This window comes from Malania oleifera, chromosome 2 (genome assembly GCF_029873635.1).
Source record: "Malania oleifera isolate guangnan ecotype guangnan chromosome 2, ASM2987363v1, whole genome shotgun sequence".
In the NCBI taxonomy this organism is placed as follows: Eukaryota; Viridiplantae; Streptophyta; class Magnoliopsida; order Santalales; family Ximeniaceae; genus Malania; species Malania oleifera.
In genome coordinates this window covers 67,589,380-67,606,931 of record NC_080418.1, presented here as the reverse complement: position 1 = coordinate 67,606,931, position 17,552 = coordinate 67,589,380, and the positions used below count along the sequence as shown (strand labels likewise).

The window sequence follows — 17,552 nt, the reverse complement described above, 5'->3', positions numbered from 1 at the left end:
GTGGGTATGAACTCAAAGATTTATGTTGATATTGTTGATGTGTTTCTTAGCTGCGGTTGATGGTGAATGGCAAACAAATATATATTTTATAATATTTAAACACTCTGCCATTCACACTGCTATGATTTGTTCTTCCTTACTGAGATGTGTCTCACCCTACTGGATGATTATATTTTCAATTCCATCAACAGGTCGAGCTTAGGGCTCCAGGGCAGGGTAGTATTTTGTGGTAAACTTTGGAGTGCTTGTAATGGTAGTCAGTATTAAGTTATGTTTTTTTTTTTTTTTTTTAAGTTTTGGAATGTAATATAAACAGTTGTTGTAAATATTTCAGGATTTATAGATAGACTCTGATATTTAAATTGAGGTTACTTATTTTACTTCCATTGCATGATTGTGGCATATGGTGTTAGAAACAAGTGAATGTGACACATGACCTCAGAGCTCCACTTGGCAGGTCTAGGGCATTACAACTAGAGTATAAGAATAGGTGATAATAAGGATAGGAAATGGGTAGGTTAGGTGTTGAGAGGTATAGGATTTTGTTTTGTAGCTTGGAGACAGAAATATGTCGATGATTTCCTGTGATTTTTCTGAAGCAGTCGATGGCCTCATAAAAGCCACGGTAAACCTTAGATGATTTCATTTATGAGCTATGAGACTGGTCCTATATTGAAAAGTTTGGTGTATATTGGGATTTAGATTAATGATTGTGTTGATAGGGTTATGATAATGGAATTCTTATCCCTTTTGTTCTATTTTTAGGATGAATTATAGGGATGAGGATGTTAAGGCTGAAGGAAGGGATGATTCAAAAACTTCTAGTGGGGCGAATATTGTCACCTCCATGATGCTGCGGGGTATAGCCCCACAAGTCAGGGCAGAAATGAGGAAGGATACTAGAAGGCAGAACTATTTAGTGGTAGATCAGGGTTGTAGCATCAAAGAGTTTATGAGGTTGAACCGTCCTACTTTTTAGGGAGGACTTGATCCAATGACTGCAGAAAACTGGGTTAAGCAAATATAGGAAATACTAGAAATACTTGGCTGCATAGACGAGGAGAAGGTCCGCTATGCCGCATCTAAGATGGTAGGAGATAGGAAACGCTGAAGGCTTTCTGTGAAGTTGCTAGAGGAACATAGGTTAGTAAATATAGCTCTGATGTGGCGATTCAAGGAGCTATTCTTCGATAGGTATTTCCCTTTATCTATCAGAGAGGACAAGATTGAAGAATTTACTAATCCGACACAAGGGAATATGACTGTGGGGGAATATGCGGCTAAGATTGTTGAACTGTCGCATTTTGCTCCGTTCCTGATCCCGAACGAGGTGAGGAAGGCCAGAAAGTTTGAAAAAGGCCTGAGATGGTAGTAGGATTTTAGGTCCAAAATCTTTCGAACTTGGTAGATAAGGTTTCGATGCTGGAGAAGAGCATCCAGGGCTGTACAAAGCCGATAAAGCAGAGGAAGAGGCCTACACCTTCTAGTTTTTAAGCTGAGGGTAGTGAGGGATTGTGGAAAAGAGAGAAATATACTATGGTCCCGAGGCAGGAGACGGGTGATCGGGGATATTCTGGTTATTAGGATAATCTGTCTTATTCTTTATGTCAGAAATGTAATAAAAGACATAGGCGTGAATGTCGATCTAGGGGTCCTAACTGTTATAGGGTCAGTAAACCGGGGCATATAAGAAGGAATCGTCATGAATTGCTGCCTATTGCACCTGCACCAAACCAGATCCAGGGAAACCGACAAGTACCCCGAGGTGGAGGTGGTCTAGCACGTGTATATGTGATGATCCTGGGGAAGATAAAGCCAAGGGGGCAGGTATGAGTTTATGTTTAAAATAATGAAAGTTTTATTTGATTGTTGTTAATATAGAATTTCAGATGATCGTATATATTGAATTGTATGAGATATAGCGAGTTAATGAATTGTAGAAATGTGGAAATGATTGATTAGCAAAATTTCGAGTATGAAATTTTTTGAAGGAGGGGGAGAATGTAGAGACCCAGAAAATTATAACTATTAAAATAATTAGGAAAGATAATAAATAGAATAGATAAATAAATAACAAGGGAAAAGGGAAAATTTTAAGGGGAAAGACAACATACCTCGTCGATGAATCTTCTGTCTTCGTCGATGAGTGATCTTCTACGGATTGTTGACGGAGTTCAGTCCCTCATTGAAGAAGATATCCCAAGAGGGTGAATTTCAAATTTTATGTTTCGTCGACGAATGCATCCTCTCATTGATGAATTCTCTTCTGTGGTTCGTTGACGAATCCTATCTTCTCGTCGATAAAGCCACGTGGCAACATTGTGTATAAATTGGTTTGAGGAAGCTTCTCCATGAATAAATCACTTTTTATTCATTTTTCTCTCTTTAAAACGTCTCTCTCTACCTTCTCTCAAAGTTTTTGGCCCAGATTCAGCCTAAATCAAAAAATGGGAATCGTTACGGTGTTCTAGGGGTGATTCTCTACACATCTAGCGAAGTAGATTTCTAAACTAGGCATTTCAAGAATTGCTCCAAAGTTGAGGTAAGGGTTAGGATTCCTAGTTTTTGGGGTCTAAAATGTTTATTTGAGGTTTATAAGTTGATAAAATGTTGAAATAATAGGTTATTTGGGGTTTATCTAATTAAACTAGGGTTTTTGATTCAGGCTTCGAGTGAGCACCATAGGTATCATTTTGGGGTTCCTACTAGCATAATTCAAGAAATCAGGTAAGGGGAATATATTAAATCAAGATTTTTTAGGAAATAATTGTAGAAAAATGGAAATAATAGGTATATATGTATATGATTTTCATGTGGGTTATGAAATGCCAACCGTTTGAATTGTAAATTTCTAAGCCTAGGGCTGTGCTACTAGATATTATTTGTGAAAATGAAAAGTTAAAATGGCAGATTTACGGGTTAATTGTGTAAGATGATAATTTTCAGTATATGAACGATGATTATGAGTTGGCTTATTTTCAGTGAACGTATGAATATATGTTGTTAAATTGTGTGGCATGAGTAAAATGAAGTTTCTGTGTTGAACTATGATTTATGTATGAGATGTTAGAAATACTCGAAATGCATTGAGAATTTAAATGTGATATGACTTATTTTGCATATGTTTGATAATGTTAAATTCCAATGTATGGTTTGAGAACTCCGGTGGACCAGAAAAGGGCACAGTACTATTGCGGATATGTACGGTAGCGCTAGTACACCCACACATCTTAGATAGAGTGTGGACATGGGAAGGTCGATTATCCTAGGAAGGGTAATGTCCACCTCGAGTCTAGACCAGTTTGGGAACAGCCAATTGTATCTATAGATTGTAGGATGTGGTTGATTTAACTTTGGTGGGTCGACCAGGGTTAAGTCCAGCCTTCGGGCCGCACAACCCATCATGGGGCGGAAGCATGACTATGATTTCATCACCGATATAAAGGGTTCTAAACACATAATTATAAGTTTAACCATGGATAATATGAGAACAACGGGTATAGAAATAGTAGATATGGAAGCAATGATTATAAGAACAACAGACGGAAATAACATGAAAATAGAATATGTGAAAGCAGACATGAATACAAAAATGAGAAATATGGAATATGAATGTGAATGTAATGAATGACACAGAGATTACAACATAAAGAGTAATGTAGTAGAGTATTATCAGTATTAAATATAGTAGTATAATATGTATTTGAGGCAAAGTATACACTCCGCCTGAGAGCTTGCTAAGAAAGGTAAGTGCCCTGATAGGTATCAGATGTAGCACGAGATAAACTAACCCTTTGAGGGCTTACTGAGTAAGGTAAGTACCCTGATATGCTTCAGTTGTGACCATAGGTTGCTTATGGTATCAGAGCAGAGGGGTGCTACTTGTATAGCAGGTAATCACCCCTATCCTTGGAAACTTTTGTTGGTAAAATACCTTGCACATGTTTTAGTAGGAATAGAGAATGATTTCATAATTGTGGTTTTATTTGAAAATAATGAATATACATATATGTTGTACTTAAATCTCATGATTGTTACACACTGATTTAATGTATTTTATCCTTACTGAGATGTATCTCACCCGATAGTTGAACTTTATCTTTTTTAGGACCTTCACGTGATCGAACTTAGAGAGCTTGGGGCTGGTATAGAATTTTTGAAAAAAAGAGGGTATAAACTTTGGTTATAATTTTTGGGGTTGTAATATATTTATGTTTTCAGAGTTGTAAATGGTTGTAAATACTGAATGTTGGTTTGTACTTTTGAGGTTGTATAGATGTAAAAAATCTAGTCTATTATGAAAGAATTGTTGTTATTTTTGCTGCGTGATTGAGATTATGTTATCAGATACAGGTGAAATGAACATGTGGCACTCGGGCCCCACTTGGCGGGTTCGAGGAGTCACAATTTGGTATCTGAGGTGTTTTTCAAGTAACACTTCAGACCCCGGATTCAGGTTTGGGGCGTTACATTTTTGTATCATAGCATTAGGTTTTGGAATTCTGCAGATTTAAGGAATGATTAATACCAGAGTATAGGAATAGGTGATAATGAGGATAGGAAATAGGTAGGTTAGGTGTTGAAAAGTATAGGATTTTGTTTTGTAGCCTAGAGACGGAAATACGTCGACGATTTCCTATGACTTTTCTGAAGTAGTCAACGACCTCAGAAAAGTCACTGTAAACCTTAGATGATTTCGTTTCGGAGCTGTGAAACTAGTCATAAATTGAAAAGTTGGGTGTATATTGGGATTTAGATTAATGATTGTGTTGATAGGGTTATGATAATGAAATTCTTATCCCTTTTCTGTTCTATTTTCAGGATAGATTATAGGGACAAGGATGTAGAGGTTGAAGGAAGGGATGATTCGAAAACTTTCAGTGAAGAGGATTTTGATACCTCCACAATGCTGCGGTGTATAACCCGATAGGTCAGGGCAGAAACGAGGAAGGATGCTAGAAGGCAGAACTGTCTAGTGGTAGATCAGGGTTGTAGCATCAAAGAGTTTATGAGGTTGAACCCTCTTACTTTTGAGGCAGGACCTAATCTAGTGACAGCAAAAAACTGGGTTCAGAAAATAGAGAAAACACTGGAAGTACTTGGCTGCAAGAACGAGGAGAAGGTCTGCTATGCCGCATTTAAGATGTTAGGGGATGCAAAACTCTAGGGGCTTTTTGTGAAGCTGCTAGAGGAACAGAGGTTAGTAAAGATAGCTTTGACATGGAATTGATTTAAGGAGCTATTCTTTGATAGGTATTTTCCTTTATCTATCAGAAAGGAAAAGATTGAAGAATTTACTAATCCAACACAAGGGAATATGACTGTAGGGGAAAATGCGGCTAAGTTCGCCGAACTTTCGCATTTTGCTCCTTTCCTAATCCCGAACAAGGCAAGGAAGGCCAAAAGGTTTGAAAAAGGCATGAGACAAAGGGTTTATAATATGGTAGTAGGGTTCAAGGTCTAGAATTTTTCAGACTTAGTAGACAAGGCTTCAGTACTGGAGAAGAGCATCTAGGCTGGTACATAGCTGACAGAGCAGAGGAAAAGACATGCAACTTCTAGTTTTCAAGCTGAGGGTAGTCAAGGATCGTGGAAGAAAGAGAAAGATACTTTGGGCCCGAGGCAGGAGACAATAGATCGAGGTTATTCTGGTTATCAGGATAATCTATCTTATTCTTTATGTAAGAAATGTAATAAGAGGCATAGGGGTGAATGCCGAGATTGAGGTCCTTACTGCTATAAGTGCGGTAAATCGGGGCACATTAGAAGGAATTTTCGTGAACTACTGCCTATTGAACCTGCACCAAACCAGATTCGGGGAAACCAGCAAGTACCCCGAGGTGGAGGTGGTCTAGCACGTGTGTATACGACGATCCTAGGCGAGGCAGATAAAGCCAAGGGGACAGATATGAGTTTATGTTTAAAATAATGAAGGTTTTATTTGATTGTAGTTAATATAGAATTTCAGATGATGGTTTATATTGAATTGTATGAGATATAGTGAGTTAGCGAAGTGTAGAAATATGGAAATGAATTATTAGAAAATTTTCAAGGACAAAATTTTCTATAGGAGGGGAGAATGTAGAGACCCAAAAAATTATAACTATTAAAATAATTAGGAATGATAGTAAATAGAATAGATAAATAAATAAATAACAAGGAAGAAAGGAAAAATTTGAAAGGGAAAGACAGCAGACCCCGTCAATGAATCTTCTGTCTTCGTCGACGAGTGATCTTCTATGGATCGTCGACGAAGTTCAGTCCCTCGTCGATGAAGATATCCTAAGAGAGTGAATTTCAAATTTTAGGTTTCGTCGACGAATGCATCCTCTTGCCGACGAAGCCACGTGGCAACATCATGTATAAATTAGCTTGAGGAAGCTTCTCCGCGAAGAAATCACTTTTGCTTCATTTCTCTCTCTCTCTAAAACGTCTTTCTTTGCCTTCTCTCTAAGTTTCTGGGCTGGATTCAGCCCTAATCAACAAACGGGAACCACTACGATGTTCTAGGGGAGATTCTCTACACATCTAGCAGAATAGATTTCTAAATTGGGCTTTTCAGGATTCGCTCCAAAGTTGAGGTAAGGGTTAGGATTTCAAGTTTTTGGAGTTTTAAATGTTTATTTGAGATTTATAGGTTGATAAAATGTTAAAATAATAGGTTATTTGGGGTTAATCTTATTTAAATAGGGTTTTTGATTTAGGTTTCGGGTGAGTACCACAAGCACCATTTTGGGGTTCTTGTTGGTGTAGTTCAAGAAATTAGGTAAAGGGCATATATTACATTAGGATTTTTGAGGAAATAACTAGAGAACAATGGAAATATTATGTATATATGTATATGATTTTCATGTGGGTTCTAATATGCCAACCGTTTGAACTGTAAATTTTTGAGCCTAAGGTTGTGCTATTAGATATTATTTGTGAAAATGGAAAGTTAAAATGGTGGAATTTCTCGTTAATTGTGTAAGAAATTAAGTAAATATTTTCAGTTTTAAATGATGATTATGGGTTGGCTTATTTTCAGTAAACGTATGAATAAATGTTGTTAAATTGTGTGGCATAAGTAAAATGAAGTTTCTATGTTGAACTATGATTTATGTATGAGATGCTGGAAATACTGGAAATGCATTAAGAATTAAATTGTGATATGACTTATTTTGCATGTGTATGATAATGTTAAATTACAAAGTATGGTTTGAGAACTCCGATGGACCAAAAAAGGGCACATAATTATTGCAGATATGTATGGTAGCGCTAGTGCACCCACACGTCTTAGATAGAGTGTGGAGACGAAATGGTTGATTGTGTTGGGGAGGGTTGTGTCCCCCAGGTGTATAGACCAGTATGGGAATAGCCAATCGTACCTACAGATTGTAGAATGTGGTTGATTTAACTTTGGTGGGCCAACCAAGGTTAAGCCCAGCATTCAGGCCGCACAACCCGTCATGGGGCGGAACATTGACTATGATTTCATCACCGGTATAAAGGGTTCTAAATTCATAATTGTAAGTTTAACCATGGATAATATGAGAACAACGGATATGGAAATAGTAGATAAGGAAGCAATGGTTATAAGAACAGCAAATGGAAATGACATGAAAATAGAATATGTGAAAGCAGACATGAATACAGAAATGGGAAATATAGAATATGAATGTGAATGTAATGAATGACATAGAGATGACAACATAAAGAGTAATGTAGTAAAGTATTATCAGTATTAAATATAGTAGTATAATATGTATTTGAGGCAAAGTATACATTCCCCTTGAGGGCTTGCTAAGAAAGGCGAGTGCCCCCGATAGGTATCAGATGTAGTTATATTAGGCTGCAAAATGTATCAGAGTAGAGGGAAGCTACTTGTATGGGCAGGTAATCTTCCCTATTTTTGGGAACTTCTGCTAGTAAACCTTTGTGTGAATGTGTGAGTATGAGATAAACTAACCACTTGAGGGCTTATTGAGTAAGGTAAGTTCCCTGATATGCTTCAGTTGTGACCATAGGTTGCTTAAGATATCAGAGCAGAGGGGTGCTACTTGTATGGACGGCTAATCACCCCTATCCTTAGGAACTCTCGTTGGTAAAATACCTTACATGTGTTTTAGTAGGAATAGAGAATGATTTCATAATTATCGTTCCATTTGAAAATAATGAATATACATATATGTTGTACTTAAACCTAATGATTGTCACACGCTGATTTAATGTATTCCATCCTTATTGAGATGTGTCTCACCCGATAGTTGAACTATATCTTTTTTTTCAGGACCTTCGCGTGATCAAGCTTAGAGAGCTTGGGGCTGGTATAGAATTTTCAAAATAAAGAGAGGGTATAAACTTTGGTTATAATTTTTGGGGTTATAATATATTTATGTTTTTAGAATTGTGAATGGTTGTGAATACTGGATGCTAGTTTGTACTTTTGAGGTTATATAGATGTAGAAACTCTGGTCTATTATGGAAGAATTGTTGCTATTTCCGCTGCGTGATTGAGATAATGTTATCAGATACAGGTGAAATGAATATGTGGCACTTAAGCCTCACGTGGCTGGTTCGGGGTGTCACAAGGTGGTATTAGAGGTTTTTTTCAAATAATACTCTGAACCTCGGATTTAGATTCGGGGCGTTACATTTTAGGTCTATTACTAACCCAAAAGAGGCCAAAGAGGAACCCTAAGCACATATTTGGAACTAATATTTATACCCATTAGGGTTTACAAGGTTCGAATTTCAAACTAGGAAAGTTTGCATAAAATCTCGTGCAAAAGATCATCATTAGCTGTCCACCAAGTCGCACCCATGCTTTCCCTTGGTCACGCCTTGGTCGAGGCTCGCGGGAAATCAAGAATTCAAACTTCAGCATCTTCAATCTAGTCGCGCCACAGAGCCTTGTTGGCCAAGCTATTGGTTGAGACTTGCGGTATCTCAATCTTCAATTCAGCTCAGGAACTCGACTTGGTCGCCCTTGAGGGTCACTTGGTCGATCACTTTGTCGAACCTTGCAGCATTTTTTTAGTTTGAACCTTGGAGTCTGCAGCTTATGACTAGGTCGCCCCTTGTGTCGCTAGTCGCACCACATGGTCGAACAGACTCTTCTCCTTTTTTGATGTGTGTCGAGGCCCTAGGGGTTTGACTAAGCAGTTGCTTTATGCTTTATGCACTCCAATTCCTCCTTTTGCTTCTTGAATTGCCTAACTTCTCTGTTTTAAACTGTATTTCCTGAAACACAAATAAACCTTGCATAACTCCTAACTATGTTAACAAAGGGTATATACAAGATAAAAGAAGACAAAACAAAGGTAAATGATGGCCTAAAATAGTGCATTTTAGGGACTCATCACTCATCTTCTATCTGTGAAAAACTGGTGATAGCCTTTCTAAGCTGGTTCGTCTTCCCAATGGGGAAGTACCTTTTGAGGAATTCGTGCTTCATGGTTGCCTAGGTGGTTACTGAGTTTGGCTCTAAAGAATTTAGCCAATATTTGGCTTTGTCCTTCCGAGAGAACGGAAATAACCTAAGGCGGAGGGCATCATCACCAAAGTTGGATATACGGATGGTGGAGCAAATTTCAAGGAACTCATAAAGATGCTTATATGGATTTTCAGTTGAATTCCCAAAGAAGTTAAGAAGCATCAAGATGGTGGAAGTCTTGATTTCAAATTGCGGCGTCTCGACATCTGGGAACCAAATGCAAGACGGCAAGGTGTATGCATTAGGAGTGAAATAGTCCCTAAGGGGCTGAAAAGGTTGCTCCTCCGCCGCAAGTCGATAGGGAGCAAAAGGTTCTAGGTTTTGGTTTTGATTATGGAAAATGAGAACCGGTTGGTGGTCGGCCATAGCTTTAGGCTTAGAGGACTCAACTAACTCTAGACTAGAAGTGGATTTCCTAGCCGACCTATGGGATCTCTCAATCTCAAGGTCTATAGGTACTAATTCGGTATCCAGAGATCTCAAACCTTGCACACAACTCTTTAGCAAAGAATCTCAAGAATTCAAATAGCAAACAAAAATAAAAACAAAAAAAAAAATCACGTAGTAAACTACACTGAGGTTTGGCTCACTATAATAACTAAGTTCCCGACAACGATGCCAAAATTTGGTAGGCTCACCAAGGCTTAAGTTCTTAATTACCAAAGATAAAATTTATAAAACCTAACTAATCCCAAGTTCAATAGAACAATGAGCAAGTCGGGTGTCGATCTCAGGGACTCAATGCAACGGTTTACCAAGTTAACTTAGTTTACTACACTAGAACAAGGAGAAAAAGATTGATTTTGGTTTTTCTATTAAACTATGAAAGCAATTAAAATTGAATTAAAATTCTTATGGAAAAGCAATTCCCTGGTTATGAATCCACCCTAGTTGATATGCGATAACTAGGTTTCGTTAATTATCCATACTAGAGTTTCAACAATCAAGTAATCCACTCGAGTAGTAGCATAGCGTAGCTGGGTTTGCACCAATCTTCTGGAGCACGATCGAGAGAACGAGGTATACCCTATCTAGAGAACACACATTCCTCTATAGCAACCATACCCTATTATGCACAACTGACTGAATCCTAGCTATGCTGTTCTTGCCTAGGGTTTCATCACTACCAGAGAACAAAGTAAATTAACTACTTATTGTACATGAAATTAAACATAAATACAAGGTATTGAAAAACGAAATTAAAAGCATGACTTGTATTGAAATTCGAAATTGAAACAAAGCAGGATTTGAATTACAATTGAACTTGCAACTTGAAATTAAACAAAGCAATGTAAATGGACGAGTAAAAGAAAACTAATCTAAATGGCACCCAACGGAACTCGAGGGACTCAAGGGACCGAAGAGAGACCAAAGGGAAATCTTTAATCATTTGTTTGAAGTTTGATTTTATACCTTAGGGTTTACACACATAGAAATTCAAATTAGGAAACTTTTGCCAAAAATCTTGCGCAACAGATTTCTGAACTCGATAGAAGTCTACCTAGTCGCACTTTAAATTCTCCTTGTCACGCCCTAGTCGAACCATTATGGAAACTCTTCAATTACTTCTTTATTCAATTGATGGCATCGTCAACCAGGTCACACGTCCAAGGTCTCTTGGTCACGCCCTGGTCAAGGGTCTTCATGAATCTTCTTTTAATGAGCACTCTGGAGTCTTCTTATCTTGACTTGGTCGCCCCTTGTGACTGTTTGGTCGCACCACATGGTCGATTAGAGTCATGCAACTTTAGATGAATCAAGGCCTTAGAGACTTGGTTGAGCACTTGGTCAAGCCTTGTGCTTCCAGTATTGACTCCATGCACTGCTTAACTCCTTGATTTAAGTTTTAATTTCCTGAAACATGAAACATACCATGTGTAACTCCGAACAATGATAAGAAGGGATAATTACAAAGTAAATAAGAACATCACATAGGTAAATAGGGGCCTAAAATAACATATTTTAAGAACACATCAATAGTCTCAAGTTGCACTTTCAACCACTGAGTCGGAGTACTTAGCAGTAACTGAGGCTTCCAAAGTAGCATTGCGGTTTAGAGGATTGTTCAAGGAGCTAGGTATTTAGTTAGGTGGAGTTTCAATTACCACGGACAAGAGTAAGCGTCGCTTGGACTTGGTTTACATCTCCGGGTCCTAGACGGGAGGCGGTCTCAATCTACTATCCCGGGTGGAGCAGCAGGGTTATGCTTTCGATTTTCTCCTAAATGGTGAATATTCGCCAAGATGAAGATTGTTGGAGATATGGCTTATATTTGAGTGGAACGCATACACCTAGGAAAACATAGTGATACAAAGAATAAGGAGGCTAGTTGTAGGATCAAACCGTCGACGGATTGGTTGACGATATTAGAGACGGTTTGCTCTCGGTATCAAACCGTCAACGGTTTCAGTTTGGAGCAGGAACAACTCTCCGCATCAAACTGTCGATGGTTTCGTTCGACGCAAGTTACGGAATTTGAATCGAAGATCAGTAGATTGGGAGATTTTGAAGGATTTTCCTCCGAAGGGATTGCTACATAAGTGTTTTTAATTATAGTCTAAGTCTTTTGTATACATAGAATTAGTATTTAATCAATATTTGTAACCCTTATTTGATAATCTTGATGTAAGCTTCACATGAGATAGTAAAAAACAATTGCTTGCTCTAGTAGACGTAGGCAAATTGCCGAAACCACGTAAATTCTTGTATCGTGTTTGATTAATTGCTTTCCTTTATTCATTATGGTTGATTGTTAATTTCCATATATTCATCGTCGAGTGCTTGCATTACTTGTTCCGATTTGATTCGAGTTTGTGAGGTCTTCCGCTGTGCATTTGCATCAACAATTGGTATCAAAGCGCCAATTTTCAACATTTTCTCTCATATATTCATACTCCCAAACTCCACTCTTATAGCACAAGACAAGACTGCAAATTTGTTGGACCTAGTTTAGGTTAGAGATCAATTAGTGAATAGCAATTAAGTCATACAATCACAACTAGTTAAATAACAAGTTAGTTGCGACTCCATGAATCAAATTTAGTCTCATTTTTCCTGATTATTTTCAAGCCAAGCATTGACCCCCCTTGGCCCGCATCTTGTGAGCATTAAAAATATTTTTAGGGTTAGTTTGGATTAAGGATTTAATTTGGGAAAAAGAAAAGAAAAGAAAATAAGAAGAAAAGTTATTTTTCACCAAATTTTCTCTATCAAATATTACTAAAAATGAAAAACTATTCTAATATGATTAAAAATTAACAAAAATCAAATATTAAGGATGTCATTAATTTGATACAATTTTTTTGTTTCACTTTCCTAAAGTAAAATTCTTCCTATTTTCTTTTCCTCAATATTTTTAGATATTTAAGCTTATTCCAAATTTGAAACGGGATCCACTAGACACTTCAATCCATCCTGTCAAATTTTTTCTTTTTTGATAAAAATGACAAAAAAAAGGTATCCTTAGTCCTCCCAAATGTACGAACATCATTAACATTCCAAAATAAAAAATAGTAAGTCCATCATCAGCGGGAGAACAATTTTAATGTGCCGCCACCAACTTTGGACCATGACTTGGGCTCCATGCTCATATGAAACACCTAAATTGAGAAAGTAATGAATGAGTATTCAAAGTGAATTAATCATTAAAAAGATAACCTAGTGAATAAAAAACACGCAACATTGTTAAGAGTCATGGAATTGTGGTTGGGTGATGTCCCAAGCTGCCCTCCTATTCCGCTTCAAATGACAACTCAAATAGTCAAATCCTTGCTGGTTTATTCCTCCTGCGTACGCACGCCTGCACATGCACTGAGCTACATGCAACATTTTGCAAGATGAACACATGTCAGATACAACACATAATAATTTACATGAAAATCGAACTCAGGGAGAGAGACTTACCCGTAACAACCAACTGTTCAACGCTGCTGTTGGCCACCAGGTCATTTTTTGCAAAGTATGAATTATCATTTAACTTGCATACATCGTTGCAGAACTTAATAGAAAGGGTATTTTGAATTTCTAGGGCCTGTTTCGTCTGACGGTCGGTCAATAATATATATTCATTATATACAATAACATGTTAAAAGTCAGTTGGCCACAGCAATTTTTTATTTTTTATTTTTTATTTTTGGCCCGTGAAAATTAAATAGAAAATAGAAAAATGAAAATGAACACCATCAAGCCCACAAAACATTGAACAAATAAAAAAGAATATGCAGGTGGTAATCAATCTTGAAGCAAGCTTATTCAACTTCATCAGTCATACAGGAGATCATTCATAGGAAACTCCCTACATAATACAACACTGCATTCTCAAAAAAGCATATTAACTGTAAGAAAAAAACATTTTGAATTATTCTCTCAAAACATGGACCACACCAAGAAATACAGCTTCTAGAGATGGAGCACAATTAACAACATTCAAAATTCAAATAGATGTTTTTTGGTATTATAAGAGACCCTACAAGTTGCCATTTTCCTGATCGTCATCATCAATCTAATGGTCATGATGTTAACCGCCGCCACCAGACCCATATTTCTTACCCAACATAATTACCTGCAGCTTGTCATAACCAGCAAGCACACCAGCCCCTGCAACAGCTCTGAGAATGTTGGCACCAGCACCCTTGAAAAGTGATTTAGGACCCTCATTCTTGATCACCTGACGGAAACAATCCAAGGAGCTATTGTACTTCACCGCTTCCCCAGAGGTCATCATCATCCTTCTTCGCACGGTATCAATTGGGTAAGAGGCTAATCCAGCACCTATGGTAATTCCCCATCCCAGTAGGAAACTAGCCAGGAAGCTATCCTGTTATAACACAGAAGGCAAGCAGTTGAGTATCCCGTCAAAAAAGTGAATTGAGGTTCACAGCTAAGAGAATTCTCAATGCGACTCAAAAAAGAAAAATAAAAGTATGTAACTTAGCATGCAAGTTCTTATAGTTTCATATACCTGCAACTTGTCAATTAGAACCACTGGTTTCAGAGAATCATACATTCCAAAATACAGACCACGGTACACTATAATTCCAACACATGAAATGTTGAATCCTCGGTAAAGCCCGGCGATACCATCAGATTTGAGGGTTTTCTTGTAAACATCAATCAAACCGTTGAACTGCCTTTCACCACCTTTTTTAGCAGCCTTGGAATCATTAGCCAAACGTGTTCGTGCATAGTCCAGAGAATAAACAAATAGAAGAGATGAAGCACCAGCTGCACCTCCAGATGCTAAGTTTCCCGCAAACCACTTCCAGTAGCCATCCCTGTCTTTTTTAAAGTTGAACAGCCTCTTGAAATAATCCTTGAAAGCAAAGTTCAGGGCCTGCATTGCATGCACAAATTTAAGGTCTAAGCATGACAATTTGAGGAGGGACAATAAAAAGAGGGTAATGCTTATCACAATTAACCTGTGAGCTATGTCATTCTATCAACTATAACTAATCTTGATAATTAAGAAAATTATCCAATACGCATATCTATTGGAGCAAGAACAAACAGGAGATGTTCAAAACCGGGAGCTGCGGTTCTTTCTTGTTTTTCATTTTTTGCAAATCTCTTGGAAAATTGTTTGCCTTCTTTTTGTTCACAACTTACACTTTCAACATAATAAAAAACAAAATATCTAAAAAGGAGAAAAAGAAACAACAATCCAAAAGAAATTTACCTGGGTCGGAAAGTATCTAATAACATTAGCTGTGTTGCCTCTCCAAAGAGAAAGGATGCCTTCATCCTTCATGGTTCTAGCAAAGCAGTCAGAAATGCCCTTGTATGGTTCAGACAACCGGCCAGCCTTGATCATCTCATCTTGATTTTGAATTAAAAGCTTAACTCTTTCAATTGGAGCAGCCGCTGTCTTTGAAACAGCAGCAGAAACACCTCCCATGAGAAAATCCACCATAAATGCAGCTCCACCTTTCTCAGCTGGAGCTTGTACACAGATCGGAGATAAAGGTGAAAAGAGTGCAAGAGAGCCTTGGCATCCTGAGGGCAAAGCTTCCTGCAAACCTCCAGTAACATATCCACTGGTCATATTCTGCACACCATAATTCCTGGCATGCAGGCCAGGGGACAGCCTAGAAAAGAGGTAAGATTGCCCATGGATTTTCTGTAATATACATGGATGCTGTGTTCCATCAGCCATGTTTCCAACACAGGACGGTGACCTGCAAACAAAAGTCACATTAGATAGGCACCAGGTCAGAAATACACATTCCCCTCACAAAGCTAGTAACATCCCTTTAAAACCTGCTGCCCTTCAAACAAGACAGAAACAATCATTTTCACAAGTAGATCCAAAATTGTCAACGCCATATGATATTTGAAAAACAACAAGAATTGTCTCAGTAAGAAGAATGTTTTTGCCCCTCCCATGTCTTGTAAGAACACATAAACACCAACTCCCTTTCATCACACTGACAAAATGGAGGGGTGAAAGAAATGAGATTTTGAATTTTAGAAGGAAAGAAAAAACACAACTGAAGGAGGCTTCTTTCAAACATTTAACTTGGTTGATGTGGATCTCCCATTTTTACAGTACAATAATTCAAATTTCCTTTTCTGTATCATGTTCTGGGGAATCAAAGGGTTCGTTATCAGTTCTTGACTTTAGCTCATACAAATGGAAAAAAGAATCCTCATTCATTTATTTCAATCCATATCCAGTCGGATTTTGCAGGTTGCATGGACAAGGATAAGAGAAACAGTGTAAGTTATACAAAAAGTGTCAATAGCAAGTCACAGGTACAGCAACGGTGCTCTTAAGCTCAACAGCATAAGTTTCAACAAACAAATCAATATTACTAGCTTGAATCTCGAGTTATTAATACAAGGATGAAGTATAAATTTACTTCATCATTCAGTTTTTTAATTAGATTTTAGCGAATCATCAACATCAACATCATCATCATCATCATCTTCGTTATTGATCTAGAGTTTTAACAAACATTAGATCGGTTATAAAACACCAATCAAAGAACACCGCACAAATGATAACACCCAAAACCGTAAACACACAATCAAACCACAAACACCTCTTGACGCATTAAAGGAAAAAAAAAATCATACGAACCAAAGATCAATACTTTCACCACTCGATCGCAAAATCAGCTCATAATTCACACTAACAGGCGCATGACTAATAGCAAACAGCGTATCTGCTCCGTTATCAACCAGTCAACAAAAGATAGCACAATACATCCACATTCACATTAACTAGATCGGAAGAAAAGTGACAAGCTTAGAGTGGCAAAAGAAAGAAGTAAAGTATGATCAGAGCAAAACCCTAACCTGTTAAGGTCGCCGCAGGAGCTAAACGCGCTTTCCAGCTTGTGAGGAGTGAAAGAGACGAGCTTCACAGTATAAGAGAAGACTACTAGGGTTTGTTTTAATTTACAGATTTGACCTTGCCGTTTGGTCCAAATAACTACTCCGCTGGGCGCTGTCCCCTCGCGGGTCACCGAGTCGAATCGTCGGGCGAGTTGGCCTAGGTCGAAGACCTCGTTTTGAATTCAATTTTTTTGTTCAAGAAATACTTACAATAGACAATTTCTATAAATAGAAATTTGATGTTTTTGGCACGCTGTAATAAAATAGGATTGATTTGTTGGCGTTAAAAAAATTATATATGTAAAAAGTTAATTTTAATTAGTCAAAATAAATTAATTTTATTTGACTAATTATTTTGAGCTCAATCATTAAAAAAAGAGAGATAATTTGGGCTTCATTAATAAAATTCAATTGATCCATTATAGAACAAGGCATACGTCACATAACATAACTCCTAAGGTTTTTTTTAAGCTTAAAGCGCATTTATAAAAAAATCGCATTACTATCAAAAAGGGCGAGGACTTGACTTGGGAGAAAACAATAGGCAAATACAAAAATTAAAAATCAATTTTTTAGTTTTCGACGACCTTAGTTATTGAAAAATACTTAAAATTCTACTTCTTATCGGGCGATCGAGTCCTCTTCAAGACATCCATTACTTGTGATTGAATTTGTGCTAACATTCATCTTCTAGTGAATCAACCACTGTCAAATTAATCAAAATCAAGCAAACCTAACATCT

General features: G+C 37.5%; 1 protein-coding gene across 2 annotated transcripts; it reads right to left on the bottom strand.

Annotated features, from left to right (window-relative positions):
• Positions 1-13,699: 13,699 nt before the first annotated feature.
• On the bottom strand, positions 13,700-17,007 carry LOC131148612 (ADP,ATP carrier protein 3, mitochondrial). 2 transcript variants are annotated; one of them, XM_058098445.1, is made up of 4 exons: positions 16,772-17,007; positions 15,150-15,648; positions 14,436-14,807; positions 13,700-14,291 (listed from the first exon to the last, which is right to left on the bottom strand). In XM_058098445.1, exons 2-4 carry the CDS (start codon positions 15,624-15,626, stop codon positions 13,992-13,994), a joined length of 1,149 nt encoding a protein of 382 aa, XP_057954428.1. In that variant the 5' UTR covers positions 15,627-15,648; positions 16,772-17,007; the 3' UTR covers positions 13,700-13,991. The 2 variants fall into 2 exon arrangements, with proteins under 2 accessions (XP_057954428.1, XP_057954427.1); XM_058098444.1 differs by having other exon boundaries at positions 16,554-16,819.
• Between the last annotated feature and the right edge of the window lie 545 nt (positions 17,008-17,552).

What these genes read in the sequence shown, in the direction of transcription:
- LOC131148612 (XM_058098445.1), bottom strand. Translation starts at nt 15,626, where the DNA reads ATGGCTGATGGAACACAGCATCCATGTATATTACAGAAAATCCATGGG. An exon ending in TTAGATACTTTCCGACCCAG is followed by an intron (nt 14,808 to 15,149) that starts GTAAATTTCTTT and finishes CATGCAATGCAG; the next exon opens with GCCCTGAACTTTGCTTTCAA. An exon ending in TTCTAATTGACAAGTTGCAG is followed by an intron (nt 14,292 to 14,435) that starts GTATATGAAACT and finishes GTGTTATAACAG; the next exon opens with GATAGCTTCCTGGCTAGTTT.